Here is a 27,791-nt window from a genome sequence, read left to right as displayed (position 1 = left end):
TGGGATTCTCCAGGCAAGAACACCGGAGCGGGCTGCCATTTCCTTCTCCAATGTGTGAAAGTGAAAGTGAAGTCGCTCAGTCGTGTCCGACCCTTAGCGACCCCACGGACTGCAGCCTACCAGGCTCCTCCATCCATGGGATTTTCTAGGCAAGAGTTCTGGAGTGGCTTGCCATTTGCAAAGATTCCTTTGTGGGGTGGGGGTGGGGGTGGGGGGAAGCTGAGGCAGATTAAGACAAGAAAATTCTAGGTTGTCAAGTCACTAAGGATACTTACACCAATACTAGGAAACAGGTGATTATAATCCTTTTAGTTGTGGGGCAACTGGCTCTAAATTATGCAAACTGCCAAATGATCATCTTTTAAAAAAAGTCAAGCAAAGCATTTCTGTTTCCCTCCAGCAATAAAACCATGCTTTGATACTTCCTTGTCTGCGGATAGATTATTCATTTTCTTAATGGCGTCTTTTGATGAGCAGAAAATTTTAATTTTGGTGAAGTCTAGTTTTTTTTTTTTCTTTTATAAGTTAGTGCTTTTTGTTTCCTGTCCAAGAAATTTCTGCCTACACAGTTGTTGGCTTTTACATTTTACTGAAAACAGCTTCAACAGATTTTAACTAACCCAACTCGCTTGTTGCAGCTGGACCTGACTGAGAGTTACTCTGGTAAAAGGAAACTTTCACTTCCTTCCAATTTTGCATAGTTTTGTTCTACTTTCTGCAGAACCATCCACTTTAAGGGTTGGAAAGAATTAAAAATGAGGTTATTAAGTTTATTAAATGCTTATTATGTGACAGAAACTTTGTTAACAGCTTTATGTATCTTGAAAGTGAAAGTGAAGTCACCCCATTGTGTCTGACTCTTTGTGACCTCATGGAATTTTCCAGGCAAGAATACTGGAGTAGGTTGCCATTTCCTTCTCCAGGATATCTTCCTGGCCCAGGGATCGAACCTGGGTTGCCGGCATTGTAGGCAGACAGATGCTTTACCGTCTGAGCCACCAGGGAAGCTCAGCTTAGCCACCTAAGCTTATGTATCTTAGGATGCCAAATTTTCTTTAAGAGCATTTTGGCTGACTATAGGTTCTGTGAGGCAAGGAACCTTATCTGTTTTGTTATTGATACATCCTTTGGCCCAGAACATCGTGAGTCATTATAAACGGAAAGCTGATTGAATAAATTCTCACAATGATTCTAAAAAGGTATAAAATTGGTCCCAAATTACACAGTATGTGACAAAAGTTGATCTTGAACCCAGGACTGGATGACATGAAAGTCTGTTCTATGCTCTTTACCATCCTCACTGCCTGATGACTCTGTGGGGAGCCAGTGCCTAGAAATACAGCTGAAATTATCGCCATAGTTTAAGGGGGTGGACAAAATGCACTGAAATTATTTTATTACTCTAAAAGCAAAAAGCAAACATGGATTTTCTACTAAGCTCCTTCATGATAATCCTAGGTGTATTGACCTTCTTATATGTATAGCTATGTGATTCTTTATGCAGATTGAGCCACATGAAAGTTTTATGGTCACAGAAATATATGCAGAGATAAATTCAATCTCCAGGTGAGAATTTAGAATTCAGCCTGCTGATTCCACAGTGCGGCTACAAGTGAAAGTGAAAGCTGCTCAGTCATGTCCAACTCTTTGCAACCCCATGGACTGTAGAGTCCATGGAATTCTCCAGGCCAGAATACTGGAGTGGGTAGCCTTTCCCTTCTCCAGGGAATCTTCCCAACCCAGGAATCAAATCCAGGTCTCCCGCATTGCAGGCGGATTCTTTACCAGCTGAGCCACAAGGGAAGCCCAATACTGGAGTGGGTAGCCTATCCCTTCTCCAGGGAATCTTCTCACCTAGGAATCAAACCTGGGTCTCCTGCTTTGCAGGTGGATTCTTTACCAATTGAGCTATGAGGGAAGCCCCCGTGAGGCTACAAAAACATGGTTAACTGGGAATGCTAGGAACAATTCACTTATTCAATGGAACTTCCTAGTCAACAGTTTTAACCACAATGCTCTTGAGCCTGTTGAAATTAAAATATTCCTAGCATGTATGATTATTTTGATTTTCTGCTTCAATAAATATAACACAGTGGACATGATAAAATTTTGTGTGTGGGTGAAGATTACTGCACTGTTAACTTTTATAATATATAATGGAAGATGTGGGTTCTTGAGTTAATTTGCTAAAAACTTGGACCATCTGCTTCAAACGGGTTTCCGAAAAAGCCTGCTTCCAACTTATTATGTGGTCATTTATCTCTTGTTCATGAGCGTGTAGGGGAAAAAAAAAAAATCACCAGTTGACTTTTAATTATTAATTGAATTTACTGTGCAAATGAAGTAGTTTTCTCTCTTAAATTCTCCAAATAACACTGTTTGAAGGCTACAATGCAACACAATGCCATGACAAGACTCATGTCTACAGGAAGGGATTTGTATTCTAGTCAATAGGATCCAGTTCTGGGAGGTTCACTAAGGTGGGAAGCTCAGGAAAGAGGGTCAAATTCTCAGTAATTAGTGGCTGAATCTAGGCAGGTGGTTTCTGTACAGACATGCGCACCAATATAATGATTTGACATGCCTTCCCCCAGAGCCAAAACAGATCAAAGATTCAGTGCAGAATTGCACTTAAAGATGTAACAAAAACAGGAAAGTAACTAGAATGCATTAAAAAGTATTTTATTTAGCTATAAAAAGCATGTACTTAATTTGAACAAATTTTAAATTTACCATTTAAAATATAGTTTTATTATGAAGGCTTCAACAAGCCGTGGGCTCCTTATAAACCTTGGTTATTTTAGTATATTGCTAAGTGATTTACAGCAAACTGTTTAACCTGCCTGGACCTGTTTTCTTCATCTGTTAAGTGAGGTTAGTGATACTGATCTAAACTCATCTGAATTAGTATTTTCATCAGGATGAAATGAGATCCAATACATGAAAGAACTTTGAAAAATGTCAAATTACATGAAAATTATAATAATTTAAAAATCCCATAATTCTTTTTTAACAATTAGAAAATATTTTAGCAGCAATGCCCATTTATAGAAAAACTTTCAGGATAAATGAATCTTTTGTACCAAAAAATAATTGAATTTATCCATGAACGGCTCTTCATTGCAATGAGTCTACAATGAAAATTATTAGAGCTTGTGATTTACACAGACACAGTTGAATCAGGTTTACTGCATTTAGCTAAGACATTGGTGAGTAATTCATAGTTGAGAACATGGATGGATTTTGTATATCAATCCAGACATAAGGAGAGGAAAGGAGTGCATGAAGATATTGTATACATGATAAGAATGAAATTAAAGTGAGATGAATACAAAAACCTGGGGCAGGGAGGACAAATATGTGACATGAATGTTACTATTCCTTGCCTGCCTCATCCTCCCCCAGCTCAACCCCATGGACACACAGAAGTCACAGCAGTCTTAGGATGAGCCTGCCTGGGACTCCACAATCTCCAACCGTAGAGCTCAGGAAGTCATCACCATTTGAACACAGCACGTGAGATGAAACAGAATCATTATTTCCATCCTAGGACATGAAGAGAGACTTGGAATGGAAAACTGAAAAAGACACATGTATCCCATTGTTCATTGCAGCACTATTTACAATAGCTAGAACATGGACGCAACAGAGATGTCCATCGACAGATGAATGGATAAAGTAGTTCTGGTACATATACATAATAGAATATTACTCAGCCATAAAAGGAATGCATCTGGGTCAGTTCTAATGAGATGGATGAACCTAGAACCTATTATACAGAGTGAAGTAAGTCAGAAAGAGAAGGACAAATATCGTATTCTAATGCATATATACGGAATCTAGAAAAATGGTACAGAAGAATTTACTTACAGGGCAGCAGTGGAGAAACAGACATAGAGAAAAGACTTATGGACGTGGGGAGAGGGGAGGAGAGGGTGAGATGTATGGAGAGAGTAACATGGAAACTGACATCACCATATGGAAAATAGATAGTCAATGGGAATCTGCTGTATGGTTCAGGAAACTCAAACAGGGGCTCCTGTATCAACCTAGAGGGGTGGCATGGGGAGGGAGATGGGAGGGAGGTTCAAAAGGGAGGGGATATGTGTACACCTATGGCTGATTCATGTTGAGGTTTGACAGAAGACAGCAAAATTCTGTAAAGCAATTATCCTTCAATAAAAAAAATAATTAAAAAAAGAGACTTGGAATGGAGAAGACAGTGATATTGTTTAAAGTAGTATCATTGTAGTTCTCTAAATTGGCATCAATGAAATATATCCCAAATACCATAACAGATGCAGATCATTCATCACATTTAGAGAATAAATTGTTCAAGGGAAAAGTACATACAACTTTTACAACAGCTCCAAACATACTTATATTTACCAACACATGGCCAGGCCTGTGGCAGATAATCAGATGAGGATCCAGTGAATGGAAAAAAATGACAGATTGATTAGGCTCCAACAGTTGCTTTGAATCAAATAACTCTGGATATGGCTCACTTCAAGCTAATGGTGGTGGAATATTATTCTTTCATAAATCACTGTATCTTGAGTTCTTAGCAAAAGGGCTGGCACAAAGCAGCCACTTAATACTCATTGAGTGAATACAAGAACAGGATCATTTATCTATTAAGCAAGGGACAAAATATTTCTGAAGTAAAATTTAGGATGGGCAGGAAACCAAAGATCTCATATGCTACAAGATTTGTGAGTCATTTTTGGAATAAGATGACATAGTATTTATCAGGTTTTTAAACGATCACTTTCATTCCCACTTGTCATCATTCTGCTTTGTCTGTTAAGTACTGTGATCTTCAGGCAACAAGATTTCAAAGGCAAAACAGGAATAGGAACGCTTGTGATTAAATGAAGAGGGATGATTTTAGTCATCAGCCCAGGGCAAGGTGTACAGGGGAATAAAAAAGAGGAAGAAAAAACAGCCTCTGGTTTTAAACTTAAATTCAAGTTAAGGAGATGGGATTTCTGTACAGGAAAGTTAAGTTTAAATCTTTAAATATATTTAATCATGTTTTAGGCTGTGTCTAAAAAAAACCTTTTGGAACTAGAAGAATGGCCTGTTGAAAGTTTTTAGTATACAAGACCAAAAGATAAGTCTACACTTTATTAAAGCAACTCTAAAAGGAAATGGCAACCCACTCCAGTGTTCTTGCCTGGAGAATCCCAGGGACAGGGGAGCCTGGTGGGCTTCCGTCTCTGGGGTCACACAGAGTCGGACACAACTGAAGTGACTTAACAGCAACTAAACATGATGGATGCCAAGAAAGAAAGGATGATCAATTAAGGTCAGATGAAATGGATAAGATGTGGAGAAAATAAGAAAAGGCCACAGAAGGAAGCTGAAGTTAACTTTAGAAGTTTCATGACTCCATGGATATAGAAATTGAAAGGTTCTTCTGATCCAATGCCCACACTGATGGATAAACAAGCTGGGGTCCACAGCAGTGAAAGGCCCTGCTCTAAGCCTACCTAGGGGCTTACCAGGTGGCTCAGTGGTAAAGAATCCACCTGCCAAGCAGGAGACTCAGGGTTCATTTCCTGGGTCAGGAAGATCCCCTGGAGAATCCAATATTCCTGAAAAATCCCATGGACAGAGGAGCCTGGTGGGCTACAATCCATGGGGTCACAGAGTCAGACATGACTTAGCAACTAAACAACAAGCCTATCTTGAAAACACCAGAGCTGGGGCTTTCGAATGACAACATATAACACAGGACTCTCAGCCTCTGCACCACACCTCTGTGTTCCAGGAGAGCAAAGGCGAGACCTTAGGATTCTCTGAAGTCCATGAATGCTTGGAATAATAGTCCAAATAATACACACTAGAAATATTTTTTGCTTTATAAATTATAGCAGAAATATAGTGAGTAATTTGGCACCCACAGTCATTTTACAGTTATTTTTGAAACAAAATTATTAAAACAAACCTGTCAGTTAGAATTGAATTATTAAAATCTAATAATCAAATTTCATGTTCATCTAAAATTAATTTTTTCCACATAAATCATAAGTTTCCATCAAAGTGTAGATTTTCTATAATATGTCTCATGTCAGAAGCAAATTACCTAATAATCAAATTTCATGTTTATCTAAGATTAATTTTTTCCACATAAATCATAAGTTTCCATCAAAGTGTAGATATTCTATGTCTCAGATCAGAATCAAATTACCTAATGGAAGGTACTGCTTGAATCCCAGCTTGGCACATCAGTAAATGTAATATTGGGAATCTTTTTTCAAAAATGCGTTAAACAGTAAATGGTAGTGACTAACAAACCAAATTGTACATAGTTACCTAATGGCCCAAAAGATCCTTAAATAGGAGTACTGTTCAGCTATGTTTAAAGAATATCAGAAAGTAGTTTCAATTATTATATGTTACACTGCTGCTGTTGCTAAGTCGCTTCAGTCGTGTCCGACTCTGTGCAACCCCAGAGATGGCAGCCCACCAGGCTCCCCGTCCCTGGGATTCTCCAGGCAAGAACACTGGAGTGGGTTGCCATTTCCTTCTCCAATGCATGAAACTGAAATGTGAAAGGGAAGTCGCTCTGTCATGTCCGACTCTGTGCAACCCTAGAGACGGCAGCCTCCCAGGCTCCTCCGTACACGGGATGTTCCAGGCAAGAGTACTGGAGTGGGGTGCTATTGCCTTCCCCAATGCGTCACACAGGTAGTACTAATTCTAAGTGAGTTTAATCTTATAATTGATACAGTAAACAGCTGTCAAAAAGAAAAAAAAGGCTCAGAATTTGGCGGAATTTTCAGACTGGAGTTTACTACGTTAAAGATTCCCAACTGGCAAAACATTAATGCCCAGCTTATGTTAGAGACTACAAAGAGAGGAGAGATTAACTTCGAGGTTGTTAACAGCATGTGCCCTGGGGATTACATGACACTAAGAGAAGTTTGAGGAGTGACAATGGTGGGCAATAGAGAAAGATCATCAATAGTGATGGGAGGGAGTTCTCTAGCAGTCCAGTAGTTAGGACATAGCACTTTCACTCCTGAGGGTCCAAGTTCAATCCCTGGTGGGGGAACTAAGATTCCACAAGGTACACAGTGTGGCCAAATTATATATATATAGTGATGGGAGCACTGCAAAGGAAAAAAAATAATTGCTTAGTATGTTACTGAACCAGAAGCACTCCAACTCTTTCACTAAATCTTTTTAACTCAAAATTTTTTTCCCCTTACTGAGAAAACATTTTTGATTTTAAATAGAAATCAAAGGAGTAACAAAATTCAATTTTAAGGAATTTTCTTTAAAATATTATCCCTCTTGTTGCAACATGTTGTTAAATAAAAAGCTAGGTGCTACAGAAAGTATGGAGATAAAACTCATGATACATTGATATTATAAATTGTTAAATTAGTAAAATGAAGATTCAGTCATCATTATTCAAGAATCATGAGCAATTAGTTTTTGTGCCAGTTCCAAGATATTTATTTACTTATTTTTATGGCTGCCCTGCACAGTATGTGGTATTAGTTTTCAATCAGGGATTGAACCCATAGCCCCTGCATTGGAAGTGTGAAGTCTTAACCACTGGACCACTATATAAGTCCCAGTTCCCAGATAATTTAAGCCAAAGAAATTGATTTTTTTCCCTTATGTCAAGAACAGAAGCATAATTCTTATAATTATAGCATTTCTGGTTATTTAGATGGATACTGCTTTACTGAGTTCTTGAAAAATTTTAAGAACAGAGTAAGAAATTTTTGAGGAAAAACTTTAAGAGTTTTGAAAATGTTTCTTTTTTCTCAGCTACCAATGATTTTGAAAATAGCATGTGAAACACTTTACTTGCAGAAAATGTATTTTTATTTATGGCTCTTCCTCCCAAATTATGTTTCTAATAAAGCTACTTAAGGCTAAACAGTTTTGTATTGTACTAAGCTAAAGCTGAAACTCCAATACTTTGCCCACCTCATGCAACGAGCTGACTCACTGGAAAAGTCTGATGCTGGGAGGGATTGGGGGTGGGAGGAGACGGGGACGACAGAGAATGAGATGGCTGGATGGCATCATCGACTCGATGGACATGAGTTTGAGTGAACTCCGGGAGTTGGTGATGGACAGGGAGGCCTGGCTGTGCTGTGATTCACGGGGTCGCAAAGAGTCGGACATGACTGAGCAACTGAACTGAACTGAACTGAAGCAAAGATTCTGAAATCACCTAGTGAATATCAACACTGTCAAACACCAGGACAATTTCCAATCTATTATATTATACAAGTAAAGTTTCAATCTATTACATATACAAGTATATATTACACAAGTAATCTATTATATAAGAATTGTCTAGAAGAAGACAATTCTAGGATGTATATAGGAAAAGTCTAGGAAATTCCAGGATTTAGCCTAATTGCACTGGTCACTGTAACTTCAAACTTCCAACAAACAGGCACAAAGATTCCATTGGAATCCTCTCAGTCTCAGGAAGAATAAAGGGTTACCTTTCCCTGTAAATCAAGTTTCCAGAATAAAATATCCTCATTCACAGTCACCCAAAGATTATAAGGGGCTCTTAACAGAAGCATAATTGTCCTGTAATTGTAAATCTTTTTGCATGATAATTATAACAATATAGGATATATAAGGATTCTACTTGGAGACCTGAGTAGCAATAATTATAAACCCATTATTGATGGAAGAACAGTTAAGGAAATATCTTGCTTATTGAGAAAGAAGGTTGAGAAGACAGTAGAATGGCGGTTGCCAGGAGATGGGGATGGTAGGATGAGGAATGTTTAATGGGTACAGAATTTCAGTTTTGGAAGATGAAAAAGTTTCAGAGATTGGTTGTATGACAAGCTGAATATGTTTAAACAATGAACTATATACTTAGAAGTGGTTACGGTAGTACATTTCTTATGTACTCTTTTAAACACACATAAACACAAGTTGAGCAAGATCAGAAGTGAGAAATTCAGATTGATTAAGGATATGTTTTTCTCCTAATAAATTGTAAGTTATAGCTGAAAAAAATAAGGCTGAGGAAAGTTATTCAAGACTTGGTCAACTTGTGAGAAGACAAATTACCTATGGATTTGATTTGGGCTGGAAAGACTCAGAATATCTTGGTTGTCAAATCTGGGGAGAATGTAACCAGTAGGTACACTTCAAGTAGTTTGAACCTGAATTTCAGAGGAGGGGGAACTGACATTCCCAGTGATCACTGCCCAGAAAGCTAGCCAATGAATACTGAAGTGGGTAGCCATTCCCTTCTCCAGGGGATCTTCCCGACCCAGGGACTGAACCCGGGAAATCCAGGTCTCCTGCACTGCAGGCAGACTCGTTACCATCTGAGCCAGCAGAGTGAGTGAGTGAGAGTGAAGGCGCTCAGTCGTGTCCGACTCTGTGCGACCCCGTGGACTGTAGAGCACCAGGCTCCTCCGTCCATGGGAGTTCCCAGGCAAGAGTACTGGAGTGGGTTGCCATTTCCTTCTCCAGAGGATCTTCCTGACCCAGGGATCGAACCCGGGTCTCCCACATTGTAGGCAGACGCTTTACTGTCTGAGCCACCAGGGAAATCCTGGGAAGCCCCTAATATGACAGCACAAAATCTTAAATACTTGGATTTGTGTATTAAGCCTCTCTTAGAGAGCTACAGATATTACCTGTTAATAACATAACCAAAGAATCATCTTCCATCGTGTTATGGCTGACAGTATTAAAATTTAAGCAATTCCAGCTACAGAAATGATATGGAAGAAAGACTGTAAGTCTAAGACAAAGAATGGCCTCCAGACCATCTGTACCATAATGAAAAAAGCCAATATCAAACTCCACTCTGGACCAACAAAATCAGAAACTCTAGGGATGGGGACGAGAACCTGCATTTTAAATTGTTATGTATGCTAATATTGGAGAATGTCTAGGCTGAATTTTTTTTTTTTTTGGCTTCAATGCATAGTACGTGGGATCTTAGTTCACCAACCAGGAAGCAAACCTACATCCCCCGCATTGGAAGGTAGATTCTCAACCACTGGACCACCAGGGAGGTTCTGGGCTGATTTAAAGGGAGAAAATGTCATTTTAATGGAAGTTAGAACTCATTAAAGGCAAATATAAAGTTTAATGCCAAAGGATATTCTTGATGACATCATCATGACCATGGTCCTTTGAGTTCTTCAGAGGCACAGAAGAGATTCTTTGCTTTGTTAAAGGAGGGACCATTAGATTAACAAAAAATTCTCTTGAAGCATTAGAAGAGACACATTCCTAGGTGAGTCACATGACAGCTTTCTGTTCCAAGGGCCAGTTGTCCAGCTAAGTTTGAAATTTTCAGAACTACAATGAGAACTTTATAGCTCTAAAGCAGAGGTGACTTTAGCCAAATAGCAAATATTTGGCATGAATGTTGTTCTTCTCTCTTTCCCCCTAGATGCAAATTTCAAATTCTCAATACAGCACTTTAGGGCAGCCAACCAATTGTAGTAACAACCAAGATGAAGCCAATTTGTCCTTATTCTCCAAGGCACGGAAGGGGATGCAGAAAGAACTGGTCTCTCTTTATAATTTTATATATATACACACACACAATAATCTTGTAGAGCAAAATTTAGTTAGCTAAGTAGTTAGAAATATATAATACATATAAAGTTTATAGACTTTGGCATAATATATTTCAATGTATTCAGGTCTCTCTCTTAAAGGTATTAGTACTTTTCCTTTTGAAATTTGGATGTGTTACAGTATCACAGAAAGCACAAATGGCTTAAGAAGTGACCAGAAAAAAAAAGTGGACTCTCCAAGTGAGAACTGAGTTTCATATTGGTTTACACTAGATCCCTGAATTTAGATATTATTGCCACTAATATCCTTCAGCCTTTTGTAAAGCCTTGAAATTCTCCAGGAGAGAATCACACATATTATTTGCAACAATAATCAACTTTCTCGGAAGCCTAATCTCTAATACAGACTATCTGAGCTGAAATTAGCAAACTTCACGGCTTCTTTCCTTCTTAAATTAGTAGTGGAAAAAAAAAAAAAGAAGTGAAAATATTATTTTATTGCTTCAACCTTTAAACAGAATTTAATCTGGATTTCTATAAAGAAAACCTTTATTTGATAATATCCAATAATTTGGTTTTCCAATTTACCATACTGTCATGGCTTTCCAAATAAGCCTGTATGAGTACTTTCAACAAAGCAAAAATAAATACTAAATTTATTCCTTAAAAAAAAATCCTTTCTGAAAAGAATGATTAAAAATAAAAAATTTCTTATGAAAATTAAAGTTGGATTTCATTTTGAATGGCAAATTTCATGAAACCTGTCTTAACTATTTTAGTAGTAAAGCTCATGAAAATTTGAAAACTGGTTCTTGTTTTGCAATAACAAGTGGTGGGAGGAAGTGACAAAGTTCCTCTTTTTTCAGAATAATATTCGAAAAATTGAAATCACACTTCTTTATCCTACCTGTTAAATTAAGAGGCCCTGACTACAAAAGTTCTAACCATTATTTCTAAGAAATTCACTCTAAGTAGAAAAGAGTTATCAAAGTTATAACAGTCCAGTTATTTTTCTGATTTATTAATTACCTTTATGCATCAGGTGTGAAGGGATCTTCTCCACCCAGGGATCAAACCCAGGTCTCCTGCACTGCAGGCAGATTCTTTACCAGCTGAACCACTAGGGAAGCCCATCTCTGCTAGATCAGCAGTTAATCTGTTTCATAATTAGGAATTCGCTCATTGTGAATTCACTCATTCACTCATTGTGAATTCACTCATTCACTCACTAATCACTGAAGCTGGAAAGAGAAGTTATGAACTTGTAGAACCACCAACTGTATACATATGAATTTAGTACTTCTGATGGGATGTGATCCACTAAAATGACAGCTGCTAAGAGTTTAAATATAGTATATTTATTAATTATATTTATATATAAAATAGCTTTTATTAATTTTGATCAACACGCTAATTACAGAATGTCCTCAAGCTGGCAAACATAAGATGAATTATTCTTAAGTATGTTAGTTATATTTCTAAATAATATTCCCAGTGAGTATTTAGGTGAAGTATCTCTAAATTTAAATCAGTGGGTCCAATTGTTAATCTGAAAAAGTACGTAAGTACACTACAGTGTGTGTATATATATATATACATATATATATATATATTTCCTCTATCCTCTGCATATAGATAGGACTCAGGAAGATGGTGAAAATATTAGTCTTTCAAAGAAATTATACTGTATCTCTTACCACTTATGTATCTTGAAAGCTAAGCAGCATTTTAAGTTTTAACATTTATTATCTGCTTACCTATCCTATTTTAGTAATTATGAACCTTTGAAGCACATGGAGTATATCACAAAATGTAAATTTAAGGTACCAACTAATTCCAAGTTTCCTTCAAGTCCTAATACTTAGTATTCACTAAAACTTGTATTAACAATTATTGAGTATAGAAATTATTCACTTTCCTTTTGTAAGACTTGTCTACCAGTTATTAATAAATAAAAAATATGTTACAGTCTCCATAAACCTGAAAGCTAAGCTTTTCATATAAGGATTCATAATGGTTAATTTCAATCAGAATTATCTCAAGATAGCTGTCAAAAAATCAGAGGGAACTAATGAGTTCTTAAATGTAATGAAAGAGTAAAAAGGGAAAAAAATAATTCTTTACCTAACCTCTAGTCATTTTATTCAAAAAGGTTAAAATGTGAAAGTGAATGGCATAAAGCAGAAAGTAGGATGGCAGAAGAAGTTGCAGAAAACCATTTTTTTGTCAACTTTGAGATTTGTAAACTTCTCAAAGCAGAAGGAATAATACTGGATCTCTTGCCCAGCAAGATGCTACAGTTGTCTTGACCCAAGTTTCTGCTTCAGCATCTTGTGTAGCTAAGGTAGAATCATATCAACCTAGAGTACTGGTTCTTAAAGTGTGGTCCCCAGATCGGCCGCATGGGGTCACCTGCTAACATATGAGAAACACAAATTCTTGGTCCTCTCTTCACTCCCCATACCTAAGGAACAGAAACTCCGGGGGTAAGGGCCACTAAACTGGTTTAACAAACCCTCTAGGTGATTCTAATTCCCATAAAGTTTGAAAACCACTGGATCTGTAAACAGGGCAGACATCACAGTTTATCCTTTTGGAATTCAGAAGAAAAAGAGGAAACTTGGTAATTAAAATATGAGAATGAATGGAACAATGCAGAAAGAGTAGGATGGTAGAAAAAGTTGCCAAAAAGAAAAAAAAAAAAAGGCCCAATGAAACTCCAATTTGCTAAGACCTGTTTGACACAACTAGTTGACTGTGGATCATGAAAATCAAATTGTAGCCCCACAGTTGCCAACAAAGGTCTGTGTATTCAAGGCTGTGGTTTTTCTAGTGGTCATGTATGGATGTGAGAGCTGGACTATAAAGTTGAGCACCGAATTGATGTTTTTGAACTGTGGTGTTGGAGAAGACTCTTGAGAGTCCCTTGGAATGCAAGGAGATCCAACCAGTCCATCCTAAAGGAAATCAGTCCTGGGTGTTCATTGGAAGGACTGATGCTAAAGCTGAAACTCCAATACTTTGGCCACCTGATGCGAAGAGCTGACTCATTGGAAAAGACCCTGATGCTGGGAAAGATTGAGGGCAGGAGGAGAAGGGGACGACAGAGGATGAGATGGCTGGATGGCATCACCGACTCAATGGACATGGGTTTGGGTGGACTCCGGGAGACAGGGATGCCTGTCTTGGGTGATGCACAGGGAGGCCTGGCATGCTGCGGTTCATGGGGTTGCAAAGAGTCAGACACGACTGGGCGACTGAACTTAACTGAACTGACCCACAGTGAATAGTAATTTGTTTCCTCTGTGCCCTTTGGGTAGAATTGGGGTGATCATCTACATTTTCATCATCTGATCCATTTAAAAAATTATTCGCATTTATTTGAAACAGTTGGTCAGGATGAGAGGTTCAATCTATAATCTACACCAAAAATCAAGTAAGTTGGATTAGCCTCATACTTTAACCAGCTAGATAAATGTTCACATAAGTGTCTTTTGGTGGTACCAGCCCCAGGCGTAGGGAATAGTTTTGGATTAAAAATAATTTCCAGTAATCAGAGGCAGATTTATTGACAGTGGTGGCTGGGGTAGATTGTGCTTTATTATTTGGGGGTTAAATCTCAGAGTAAGTCTTAAATGCAGTCTGGCCTAACTGAGCACACTCTTCGGCTTTGTGTCAATAAGGATCAAATATATTCTGAACCAGTTTCTAAGCCTCTGGAAAATTATATGAAAATGAGGATAACAGCAGAAGGTTAGGAAGCAACAGTTAGAGCTGGACATGGAACAACAGACTGGTTCCAAATAGGAAAAGGAGTACGTCAAGGCTGTATATTGTCACCCTGCTTATTTAACTTATATACAGAGTATATCATGAGAAACGCTGGGCTGGAGGAAGCACAAGCTGGAATCAAGATTGCCGGGAGAAATATCAATAACCTCAGATATGCAGATAACACCACCCTTATGGCAGAAAGTGAAGAGAACTAAAGAGCCTCTTGATGAAAGTGAAAGAGGAGAGTGAAAAAGTTGGCTTGAAGCTCAACATTCAGAAAAGTAAGATCATGGCATCTGGTCTCCTCACTTCATGGCAGATAGATGGGAAAACAGTGGCTGACTATTTTTCTGGGCTCCAAAATCACTGAAGATGGTGATTGCAGCCATGAAATTAAAAGACGCTTACTCCTTGGAAGGAAAGTTATGACCAACCTAGACAGCATATTAAAAAGCAGAGACATAACTTTGCCAACAAAGGTCCGTCTAGTCAAGGCTATGGTTTTTCCAGTGGTTATGTATGGATGTGAGAGTTGGACTGTGAAGAAAGCTGAGCGCCAAAGAATTGATGCTTTTGAACTGTGGTGCTGGAGAAGACTCTTGAGAGTCCCTTGGACTGCAAGGAGATCCAACCAGTCCATTCTAAAGGAGATCAGTCCTGGGTGTTCATTGGAAGGACTGATGCTAAAGCTGAAACTCCAATACTTTGGCCACCTGATGTGAAGAGCTGACTCACTGGAAAAGACCCTGATACTGGGAAAGATTGAGGGCAGGAGGAGAAGGGACGACAGAGGATGAGATGGTTGTATGGCATCATTGACTCGATGGACATGGGTTTGGGTGAACTCTGGGAGTTGGTGATGGACAGGGAGGCCTGGCGTGCTGCGATTCATGGGGTTGCAAAGAGTCAGACACAACTGAGCGGCTGAACTGAACAGTAGAAGATGTCTAGCAAAGCCTAGAGCATGGAAGACAATAGTTATTAGTACTTCCTAGAGCATGGAAGTAGTAGTTATTAGTACTGATAAATCTTATTTGACTCTCTTTTTTGTTAACACATTCTGTTTGAAAATGGTCATGGTGCAATTTTCCTAGAGGCTAAATTCATTTCTGAAATTACCTGTCAATCATGCTAGTCAAAATATTTTCTGAAGACCTGCTGGGTACTGAAAAGTGGGAGTATCTGACCCTTCAGGATGTATCACCCCAAGTAAAATGTTTTCTCTTCATCTTAAACTGTTACACAGAAGTTCTAATCAGAGTGTTGAAATTAGTTAAGTGAAGCAGCAGTCCTTCTTTTTTAGAGCCTAAAGGTAAGTTCATAGTGTCATTTATAAATTTTCAAAATGAGTTTTAGCCTTTCTTTGTGGTGTTTCAATAGTCATTGGAACAAACAAATAGGATAGAGAGGGGCCACGGTGGTAGTGGGAGAAAATGATTTCTTAACCACTTTCAAGGACATCAACACTGGATATTCATTGGAAGGACTAATGTTGAAGCCGAAGCTCCAATACTTTGGTCACCTGATGTGAAGAGCCGACTCATTGGAAAAGACTCTGTTGCTGGGAAAGATGGAGGGCAGGAGGAGAAGGGAGCGACAGAGGATGAGATGGTTGGATGGCAACAATGACTCCATACACATGAGTTTGAACAAACTCTGGGAGATGGTGAAGGACAGGGAAGCCTGGCATGATGCAGGCCATGGGGTTGTAAACAGTCAAACATGAGTTAGCGATTGAACAACCACAACCACTTTCAATAGGGTAAAATGTACAGAAGGGATGGGAAAAATAAGGAAGGTTATTTATAAGTGACAGAACTTAAAATTCTATTTTTATGCCTGATGATAATATGGTTTACCCTTATGGGGGAATTTACTAAACAGCGATCGATGTGTGTATGTGTGCTCAGTTGCTTAATTGTGTCTGATGCAAAAGTGTCTGACTCTTTGCAACCCTGTGGACTGACTGTAGCCTACCAGGCTTCTCTGTCCGTGGGATTTTCCAGGCCAGAATACTGGAGTGGGGTGCCATTTCCTCCTCCAGGGGGCCAGGGGATCTTCCCGACTCAGGAAGAGTCCCAGCGAGTCTAGAACCTAAATCTCTTGCGTCTCTTGCATTGGCAGGCAGATTCTTTGCCACTGAGCCACTTGGTAAGCCCTTTATGCATCCTACCCAATAGATAAAACCCCATAATAAATACAACTGAAACTTCACACTATTCTACCTATTTAAATTCTAGACTGACAATCATTGGTATAAATCACACTGCTAGTTTAAAGGACCTAGAAACAAAATACAGCTGTTTCTGAAGTAAATTAGCAAATGATAAGAAAAGTTCTGCACGTTTTGTACAAAAGTTTTGTACGTACAAGGTGTCTTGTATGTATCCATATCTTTATTCCTAAGTCACTAGCTCAAGATTTTGTTGTTTCATTTGCTGGATAATTCTGTCACTTAGGTGTGTTCTTTTGGTAAACCTGCTTGGACGGTTTGAAATGGGAAACAGAAAAATTTCTACAAAATGGCCAGGGTGAAGAACTGCCAAACTATTCTTTTTCATCTGAGTTAGATTTCAAACTACACTGAAGACGCAGCAATCATGAATCTAAAATGGATCTGCTATTTTGAGGAGGAGAGAAAAAAAACTTCTACAACAGCCAATTCACTCTACAGAATCTGTTGATCAGATTACTAGCATGAACCACCACCAGCTAAAGGCTTTCATTAAATGCTTCTGCAATGGAATTTAATGTGCACAGGTATTTTTGAAATTGACAGATCACATATGTGTATATGCAGTTCAAAATACACTTTCCTTGCTCTAAAATGCTGTCTTTGATAAAGAAATAGGCCTTCAAAAGACGGATTTAGAGAGAAAGGTGTCACTTTTTGTGACTGCTGTTGTTTAGTCTCAAAGTCATGCCTGACTCTTTGCAATCCCATGGACTCTAGCCCTCTAGGTTCATCTGCCCATGAGATTTTTCCATGCAAGAGTACTGGAGTGGGTTGCCCTTTTCTTCTCCAGGGGATCTTCCCAAGCCAGGGATCGAACCCATATCTCCTGCTTTGGCAGGTGGATTCTTTAAAGCTGAGCCACCTGGGAGGCCAGTCACTCTTCTTAACTCCCCTCTATTGGCAGCTTCCCTGGTGGCTCAGACGTTAAAGCGTCTGCCTGCAGTGCAGGAGAGCTGGGTTCTATCTCTGGGTTGGGTAGACCCCCTGGAGAAGGAAATGGCAATCCACTCCAGTACTCTTGCCTGGAAAATTCCACGGACTGAGGAGCCTGGTGGGCTACAGTCCATGGGGTCACAAAGAGTCGGGCACGACTGAGCGGCTTCACTTCACTTTTTATTGGCAATGATGGTAGCAGTGCACAGTGAAGGACTGCGTCTAAGTCACTTCAGTCGTGTCTGACTCTGTGCAACCCCATAGACGGCAGCCCACCAGGCTCCCCCATCCCTGGGATTCTCCAGGCAAGAACACCGGAGTGGGTTGCCATTTCCTTCTCCAGTGCATGAAAGTGAAAAGTGAAAGTGAAGTCGCTCAGTCGTGTCCGACTCTTAGCGACCCCATGGACAGCAGCCTACCAGGCTCCTCTGTCCATGGGATTTCCCAGGCAAGAGTACTGGAGTGGGGTGGTGGAGGACTGGGATGCCTAAATAAAAGCCTGAGACAAAAACCCGTGTGATGCTTCTTGTCTCTCCAATCACCAACCTCTGCAGTTTCTCCAGGCTAAAAACAAAAGTAGAACCAACTTATGTTTTATCTTGGCACACCCTAGTAGTTACAGTCCTCTAACAGCAGAACAATACTGTTTGAAGTTCAGCCTTCTTGATCTTCTCTGGTAAATGTCATGACTTGTAAGATAGGACATTCAATAGGACCAAGGAGCCTGGGGTCAAAGGAAGTATCTGATTGTCAGGGACCAATGTGATGACAGTTGCAGTATATTATTTAGCAATATAACTTATGGTTAATTCTGGAACAATGGCATTTCAGAAACTGATGTTAACTTTAATAATTCTTAATATAAAAAAAATGACTACAGTATGTATAGACCTAGTGAGACAACTTTCCAAAAAGCAGACCTTGAATAGACAACAAAAATATTTGTTAAAAAATTTAAAGCCTAGGAGAGCTATGGAGTAAGTATACAACAATTTGGTTCTAAAGAAGACTGCTGCTGCTGCTAAGTCGCTTCAGTCGTGTCCGACTCTGTGCGACCCCATAGACGCCAGCCCACCAGGCTCCCCCCGTCCCTAGGATTCTCCAGGCAAGAACACTGGAATGGGTTGCCATTTCCTTCTCCAATGCATGCAAGTGAAAAGAGAAAGTGAAGTCGCTCAGTATGACCCCATGGACTGCAGCCTACCAGGCTCCTCCATCCATGGGATTTTCCAGGCAAGAGTATTGGAGTGGGGTGCCTAGAAACAATATTTTCTCCTGTGTGGTTACAGGGGTACACACAGTCTACCACTGACACTTCTGCTGGTCTTTCGGGCGTCCTCTCAGGCTGTTACATTATTAATATAAAGAGAGCATCTCTTAGACTTTCCAGTTCAGGTATTATACATCTGTTTTTTCTTTCATTCTCCCTCAATACAGAATTTTAAAAAGTTTAGAGCAGGAGGGAACCCTAGCTTCTAGGACAAAATTGTTCATGTTTCATGTAAAGAAACAATCGAACCAAACTTAAATGATTTGCTCAGGGTCAGGCCATACACTGGCAGAATTAGGTCTTATTCTTTCTCAAAGGTTTATTTGAGAAAGAATAAACCTTTATTTATAAACCTTTCAAAGGTTAAATAAACAGATTTCATTTGAGAAAGACTTATTTATCTCAGTTCTATTAGACTGATTTCTTTTGTTACAGTCAAGCAAAATAATCAGCCACCACCTTTCTCTTCTCTATTTCTTCTTTTATATTTGTGACCTCTAGACAACAATTTCACTAAACCCACAACAAACCATAAATAAAATCCTGAATTATCCTACACAATTATTTGTTCTAAAAAAACCAAAATACTGAAATATTTCAAAATATAGGCGTCTCAGATTAAGACATTCTGCCTCTACCCAGATCAACTAATCAGATTTATACTGCTATCTTGATAAAGATTTATCAAAAGATCTTCCCAACCCAGGGATCAAACCTGGGTCTCCTGCATTGCAGGCAGATTCTTTATAATCTAAGCCACCACGTAATCCTTTGATAAAGACTAAAACCAACAAAAGCATTTTCCCCACAATCTTACAGTTTGAGTGACTTTAAAATTTTTAAATACTGTAAACTCTTTTCTTAGGGATTACTTTCCTTTTTCTTTACTCCTCATATTTCCTGGGAACAATGAACAGTTTCAGTAGAATAATATGGAAACTAAGTATAAAGAGGTAAAATTCAAAGTACAGACAACAGCTATTTAATCTTAGAAAAAAGTCAACAACACTCAAGAAGAAATCATATATCTCATTTAAAAGAGTATTCTCTCCATATTCACATTACAAACTACTTTCACTATAGCAGCACTAATTCGTTTCCAGTAAGATTTTATTTACTAGATGTTATTGGCCTCAATAAGGCTAAGCAATTTCTCACAAGGGATATTGCAAAGAAGGTAAAGTTTGGAAAAAAATTTACCAGAAAGCATCAACATGGGAAACTCTTTAATGAAGGATGTGTGTTAGTTGCTCAGTCGTGCCCGACTCTTTGCGACCCCATGGACTGCAGCCCACCAGGCTCCTCTGTCCATGAGATTTTCCAGGCAAGGATACTGGAGTGGGTTGCCATTTCCTTCTCCAGGGAATCTTCCCAACCCAGGGATCGAAGCCGGGTCTCCTGCACTGCAGGCAGATTCTTTACTGACTGAGCTACAAGGATGGAAAATTATTAATATTTTTAGCCTAAATGTGAACAAAACTCTTTCCAAAGGTGAATTAACCTTCCTTTTGATCCCTCTCTTTAAAAAAGGAACAATACCTACACACCATTTTAAGCTTAAACAAGTAAATACCTGGAAATCTTAATCAATGTTATAGACTCTGCAAAGGATAGTGAGTTACTCACTGAAATGAAAGAAGCAAACTTTTAAGCTTTAAAAATATGTTTAAGACAATCTCGCTTTCTAACACCTTTCTCATGTTACAAACAGAAAATCATGCACTTATGATTATTCTAAAGATGAATTAAAGTGCTTTTTTAAGTCTTTAAACATTTTCATAAAGTTTACATACACTAATCCATAAAAAAATTCTTTCTCAACCCATATACTCTTTAAGATATTTCTAATAGTATTGGAGTTTTTACTTTGGTTGCTTTAATTCATAACTAGATAGGATCCTTCATGGTTCAAGTATGGGACGTTAATCTTTCAGATCATAATCTTTTCCTGTTGGCTATTAGAAAAGTGACCTTAAAATGCCTCCTTGATGTGAATAAAAAGAGAATTACGACTTTCTGTGAGGAGGGGTTGGGGAACTATTAAAGCAATTTTGTTTATATTTTCAGGAATAGTAATTATGCTGCTACATTTTTAAACAATTGTATGTGCTATTTTATATTCTTCTGGCAGAGAATAGAAATGGTTTAGTTGTATTTAACCACATAGCCCTAAGGTATTTAATCTTTTCCCAAATCATCATAGTACCTTTTGGTCTCAAGGAAATCTGATAGATTCTGGGTCCCTCAAAGGGACCCAATGCTTTAAATAATCAGAACTAGCATTTTCTGTTTTTTGTTTAGTCTTGGATTTGACTAAGTGCTAACTGAATGATTCATTAATAACTATACTTTTCTTATCATATATATAAACGCTCATGTTAATAAATCAACAATCTTCAACAGGGTCGTAACTTTTTGTGGTCGTTCTAGAACTGATTTTCTCTAATAATGGCAAGGTCTTTGGATAAAAATAATAGTAACAGAATTACTAATAACTGATTAAAAGTGATAATTTATTAAAGCTCTTAAATATGGGTATTTTTTGTGAGGACACAGTTAATTTAAAATAATCTTTGGGTAAACAATTTCACTTCCTGAACTGTACTGAATCAAGAAAAAGAACACCACTTTTTTGAGGGGCAGAAGGGGGAGAGATATGAGCACAAAGTAGTTTGGAATAAGGAAGGAGAACTGAATATTTATACATTTAAACATTGGTATGTACATATACTTGCACTTTGAGTAAATTCCAATGGGAGTCATTCGAAATTTCCTTGGGGTTCCCTTGGTGTCATAAATAGCTCAAATTAAATGCTATGGTAACTAGATCAAACATGGCATCTAAAGAAGGGGAAAAATACACTTATAATGATAGATCTAATATTGATACTACTTGGTACAAGAGAGTGTCTATATGTTTTTAATTGTATGTTTTAAAAGAATATGTGTGTATATACATATGTGTATATGAAGAGTAACTCTAGAAGGATACACAAGAAATTGGTAACACTAGTTGCTACCTTTCAGTGTCTATCAATCTGGAGCATCTAAATTTTGTACTATATGCAGGTTTTCCCTATTCAAAAATTTTGATTAAATAAATTTAAATTACTTAAAAAAACATGTCAAATTAAGGAGAAAAGATTAATTTTTGACATTACCCAAGAAAATACACTAATACATAAACTGTTTTTCTACATAAATTTGAGTATGACAGAGTAACTGTGATCTAAAAACTCAATTTTCACAAGACATTAAATTGGGAAAAACACATTTCCCTGTACCTCATTTCTACAGCATTGTGGACTATAGATTGTCTTAACAGCATGCGAACATCTCTCCCCTCTTCCTCTGATGGGCTAGCCACGAGCCATCATTTCTCTATGAAATTCAAGGAATCTTGAAGGAAACTCCAGAAAGACTTTAGAATCTGTATTTGGCAGGGATGAATATTACACCTGTATTATTCTGTTGGCATAGAGTCAATTTTAAATTCTCTTTGTGGTTTACTTTAGATTTTTATCCTGCCAGAGATGTTTGGTGTTTTGGTAAAAGACAGACTTCAAACTACGTGGTGACTAAGCAAAGTTCTTACATAAAGCTTGGGATAAGATTTTATAAATAGTTCCAGTGAAAGACACTTGGAAATAAGCAGGAAAAAAGAAACTCATACTAATGAAAAAAATATTTTCAGTACACAACTTCAAGTTTCCAATCAAGTCCTATTTAAATATTAAAATAAACATAAAATCTAAAGGAGTAATAGTACATATATCAACTTTCCATGGCAGCTGCTTATTAAAACTGAACGTCTGAGGGTATATTCCAATTTCATCTTCTTCAGATTGTGCAGCTCAGATAAATGTTTATTTTACTGAAAATATTTGCAAAATTACAATATAAATACATGAGTATATTAAGATAGGATCACTCTATATAATGTATTCTTATCCACATATATAAAATGAATGCAGTAAATATAGTATACTCTTGATGAATCGTTAGTACACAGTGTTTCTTAGTAAAGTACATACAACCTATTATTAAGCAACAATGATCTACTTTTCAAATGTACATCTTAGGAAGTTTTCAGGATGGAAGGATACACTAAATCCCCTAATACCCTTTTCGGTTGGTGAAAGTTAGTTCTTCTGCAAATTTTGAAATAATGTCATATTTATTTTAGCAATTGTTCTTAGTTTCTTTGCATTTCCTTAATTTGAACTTTATGTCTCTAGTCTGGTTGTTTTCTTAATGATGCCATATCAGCCAATCATACTTTGAATTCTAATACAGTACCAGGTACTGTCTTTTCATTAGTAAGTGAAACATGCATCAAAAATGAAACAGAATCATTAAAAGCTTTTTTTTTTTTTTTCCACAAATTCCCAAAATTCATTTTCAGGGTATTATGGGGAGTCTCAATTAGATATAATCTCAACTGTCTAATACTAGTCTGGGCTAGAAAGTTTTATTAATTGATTCTAGTCCTTAAGAATACAGATATGAACTCTAAAATTCTTTGTTAGGTGTCTTGGGATTTACTTCAGAGGCATCTTCTACCCTTCTCCATAATACTGGTTGAATGGAAACTTGTTACTACAGCAGTTCCAACACAAACATATGCATGCAAGAGCTCACCCTACAGATTCTAAACTACACAGTTATTGAAACACGTCCCACCAGTCAAGTGGCATATATGTACATCTTTTATATACAAAAGGTAAAGTGCATTATTAAATTAGTGAACTGACAGATTGTCTGCCTGGACCATATAGCTTTCAAATAGACAAATGTGAAATTCCCCCATTAGAACCCATTATTTCAAGAGGTTCCAACTAGCTTTTCCACCCTGTCATTTATTTTTTGGCCATGCTCTTTAGTGCAAATAAGCTTGTGTTTGACTCAAGTTTAAGGGACATGGCAGTTTGGGGCTTTAACAAGGAAAATTATAAAATGTGGCAGAAGTTGAATACTTTTATAATACATTGCATCTCTTGCATATAAGCAACAGATTAGTGCTGCTTTCAATTGGTAGGAGCACACTGCCAACAATGAAGAGGAACCCGTTTCCAGATTTCGTACTATCAGCTTATATGATTACAGTTTTGAGTCTGTACCACATTATGCTTGGATTATTATGTGCAAACATCATCAGTGTTTTAGAATTATATAGTGAAAGAGTAATTTTGGTTACTAACTTAAATGCTCACTTTTTGATTGCTAACATCCAGTTGCCTTAAGAGTTTTATATCTTCAAGGCAGGGATCCTAGTATTTTGAAGAATACCATGTACACTTGCAGCTCCATTTGTGATACAAATGACAGTAAATAAAATGTATATTGCACAGTTAAGAGTAGTAGCTTATTTTATAAGATACATGGCAATACATGTCCTAATACCAGAGTTTTGGACTGGATCTTACTGGATTATGGCTAATGAATGATTGGAAATTTTAAGTATCAAAAAATCATAGCATCATTTCCTTTCTCAGTGAACATTAACTTTGGAAAAATAAGAAACTAAAGAACTGGCAGAAGGCTTAATGATTTTAAAGTATATTCAACTGCCGGTATATATGCATCTATGCAATCTATAGCTTTGAGATAGTAAAAACTTTGAAGTATACATACCAAGTAGAAAATTTGGCTGCTTAATCCATTTTTAACTTAAATTGTTAATGAAAAATTAAACTAATAATATTTATATACAATGAGTTAAAGATATTTACGTCTGATATAGTAGTGTGTGTGTCCATATATATAACACACATATATACATATATGTGTATATATAGACACACACACTCAAATCTTACCAGACTAAAAACCAAAAAGGAAATCATTTAGACTTAACGGATATAAATATATTAGAAGAGAAGGTTTTAAGAGAGAGTACACAGTCACAGCAATAGTGATAGGAATGCTCAAATAGTGGAATATTCACAGCTCCAGTTTGCCAAAATCTGACAGGTTAATTATTATTCATAGGCACTATGATGGGCAGCAAAGCAATCAGTAGTATTGTAATTCAAGGGCACACCATTCCTTCCTAGACCCTAAAGCTACTTTTTATCAAGCCTACAATAGTTACTTTACAGTGAGGACTGTTTAAAGATCCTTGCTACTTTTTAAGTCTCAACACCCACCATGTGCTATTAACTCTAGTACTAACATCATCTTCTAACCTTCAGCTGTTCCACAGTGATCCAGATGGTCCACAATTATAATGAACTAGTGAGATTCCTTCACACTGTTTGAGGAAACCGGAAATACAATCCGTAAGCCAACACCAGCATATAAGTCTGGGTTACTGACTGCTTGTTTTTAAGGAACATGAATTAGTGAAATTCATTTTCTTAATTCATCTCATTTAGTGACCTTTTGGGGGACAACCTCTAGAGGGAAAACAACTGTTAAAATAATTGTGAATTACTTATAGCATATAAAAGAAGAGCTACATTCTGATCTCAATCCTGCAGTCAGCTCTCATCAATGAGAGCTATATTTAGGGGTTGAAATCAGTGTTTGGCTCCTAAACATGATTATATGGACTTATTGTGTGGGAGGTGAGTAAAGCCAAGAGAAAAGACAGCAATTTCATTCAGAATAAAATGCAGCTCAACAGATAAAATTTCAGTCAGTTAATACAGGGTGGGTTGGTACACATATACATTGTATCCACTTGTTTAAAAAACTGCTTAGGTGTTGGAAAATTGCAGTGGCACTTCATGAAAAGTAATTTTTCATACAAGTAAATGGGTGAATCTTCCTGTAAAGTAAACTTTTTAAAGTATCATAAAGAGCACCTTGGAAAATGCCTGAATTTTCTTTTCAAATATACTTATAATCAATCTTCAAATAATATTTTTTCAGGCTGAAATTTTATGTTTATTTTAAACGCTTTTTAGAAAAGAGAAAACTTTTCCTGGAATTAAACCACCTGTAAAAGTCAGGTTTATACTGGAAGTGTTGAAATGGTCTTAAGGGGCTAAAAGTGCTACTAAAATATATTATTATAGATGTATTTTTATATCAGATAACTGGTGCACCAACCCCTCTGAAATAGTGTTAAAGCAGCAGCAAAAAATATAACACCTTGAGTCTATGATATATTTTGGGAAGAACCTCTTACAACCTTCAAATTAGTATGAAACACTAAAATATCAAGATCTCCATAGCAAAGCCATAGGATGAAGCCTCCCATGCAACAGTGACATAAAAAGTAATTCCTGAAACTTTGGAAAGCCACTAATAATAATATATGGTACAATCATCAGAGGTGAAGATAGGATTGTAACTAGCTTAGAATAACCAATAAAAACTCTCATGGCGTTGATACAGCAACTATAAAGTGTAGGGTTACCACAAAATTTGAAATTATGGCATACTATAGCAACTAAGATTCGATTCTTTAATGGGACTGTTTAATATTCAGTTATCCACTGGACACTGAATGTATTTCAACTTGTCCTTTTATAAATAAATAAATATATTTAGAATAGAAGTCAATTTCTGTTTCTGTGGTAACTGTCCTACAGGTAATCCTAGCAGCTTTTAATGAAGTAGGTATGGAATACTTTTTTAGGGGAACTTATTAAGTAGAATTTCACACTTCCATATTAGGTATACGTATTTTTTTCAGGCTTAGATCATAGTGCAATGTAAATCTTAGCTAGAGTACTTAGAAGGTCAGAATGTCATACTTTGTGCTGATTTGCATACTTCAATAGTCTGGAGCAGTTGAAGCAGCTAAACTATTTAGCTTTGGGAAGGCAGGAGTTCCCATAAGAATTAGAGTGTTCTACAGGTAACATAACATGAGAATCAGACTGCTTGAAGTATAAACTATTAGAGGTATTACTGATAACAAAGGGCCCCAAAAGAGGAGAAATTTCTTCAAATGAGTATGGATCAGTTCTTTTAGCCAATCTATGATTTTAACTTTTGCCTGATGGAGTTCACTTTCATCTTAGTCGAGGCATGCTTGTTCTTCACCACTGGCCCTTCTGCCATCCATGCTCTTTTCTTTATGGCTGTTGCAAATTTTCCTCATCTCTTCTTCATACTTGATAAAATTCTCCCCAAACCTTGTCCAAGCTTTGAACGGAACGGTAATAGTATTACGGTAAGGTGGCCTCACCTCACTTACCTTCAGGAAAATTCCATATTTATTAGAGCCCACATCAAAGTAGAACCTTTTATTGTCCACTCTGAAAGAAGTCCCCTCGGGGAGTTCCACGGGGTCGTCGTCTCCACCTCTGCGTTCTTCGATGTCCCCTTCGCCATAGTCTTCGATGAGCTGAACCAAGGCGTCGCGGAACTCGATCATTCCTTGAGCTGGGAGGACAATGGTCTGCTCTAGGCCCAAAGTGTGGCCAAAGTAACCTATCATGCCAGTGCCCCGCATCATGGTCTGTCTAATCCTTAGGAAGCGACCCCGCTGGTTTTCCTTCAGGTCTAGATAGTATTTCCTGTTGTCCCTCTCGATGTAGTCTGTTTTGAGGACACTGTGAGGGTGCTCTTCGGACCCCACCGAGACCGGCGGGGAGGGCGCCGAGTGCTTCTGTCTCCTCCTGGAGCTCTGCTCTTTGCCGGGACCGTGCTCCTGCCGGTGGCCTTTCAGGCCCAGGTGGGCATAGTGCTCGATGAAGTCCCCTAGACAGTCCTTCAGCTCCGCTGCCACGGGCAGGGACAGGGTCAGCTTGCTCTTTCTGATATTGTCTTGCCGGCCTCTCCCGATCCAGACTTCGGCGATCTTGAGGAACCGGCCCCGCGAGCTCTGCTTCACGTCTAGGTAAAACCTCTTTTTCTGGATGTCCACTCGTTTGGAGGCCAGCTCCTGGATTTCGGCTGCGCCCCCAGCCTGATTAGGGGTGGCTGAAGCCGCGTAGTGGGGGTAGTGGGAGTGCTGGGCCTGGGGGTACAGTCTACTCTTGCTTAGGCCAGAGCCCCCTACATTCTTGCCGCCGCGGCCACGGCCGCCGCCGCCGCCGCCGCCGCCTCCCCTTCGCCTGGCTCTTTCCATCTTCAG

At 38.1% G+C, this 27,791-nt stretch overlaps 1 protein-coding gene across 2 annotated transcripts in view; it reads right to left on the bottom strand.

Moving 5' to 3' along the window:
- Window positions 1-27,791, bottom strand: part of PURG (purine rich element binding protein G) — a 41,782-nt gene that overhangs the window by 13,551 nt on the left and 440 nt on the right. The window contains exon 2 of one of the 2 annotated variants that reach the window (XM_055416563.2): window positions 26,910-27,791. In XM_055416563.2, coding sequence (XP_055272538.2) covers window positions 26,910-27,785 — 876 coding nt within the window. In that variant the 5' untranslated portion in view covers window positions 27,786-27,791. Of the gene's footprint in view, window positions 1-214 lie in introns of those variants that run through there. The other variant, XM_055416562.2, reaches the window with a different exon arrangement.

This window comes from Moschus berezovskii, chromosome 26 (assembly GCF_049115385.1).
Source record: "Moschus berezovskii isolate FMDL1 chromosome 26, NW_MosBer_1.0, whole genome shotgun sequence".
NCBI classification, from domain to species: domain Eukaryota; kingdom Metazoa; phylum Chordata; class Mammalia; order Artiodactyla; family Moschidae; genus Moschus; species Moschus berezovskii.
Note: the sequence above shows the minus strand (reverse complement) of the source record. Positions and strands in the feature narration are given on the sequence as shown.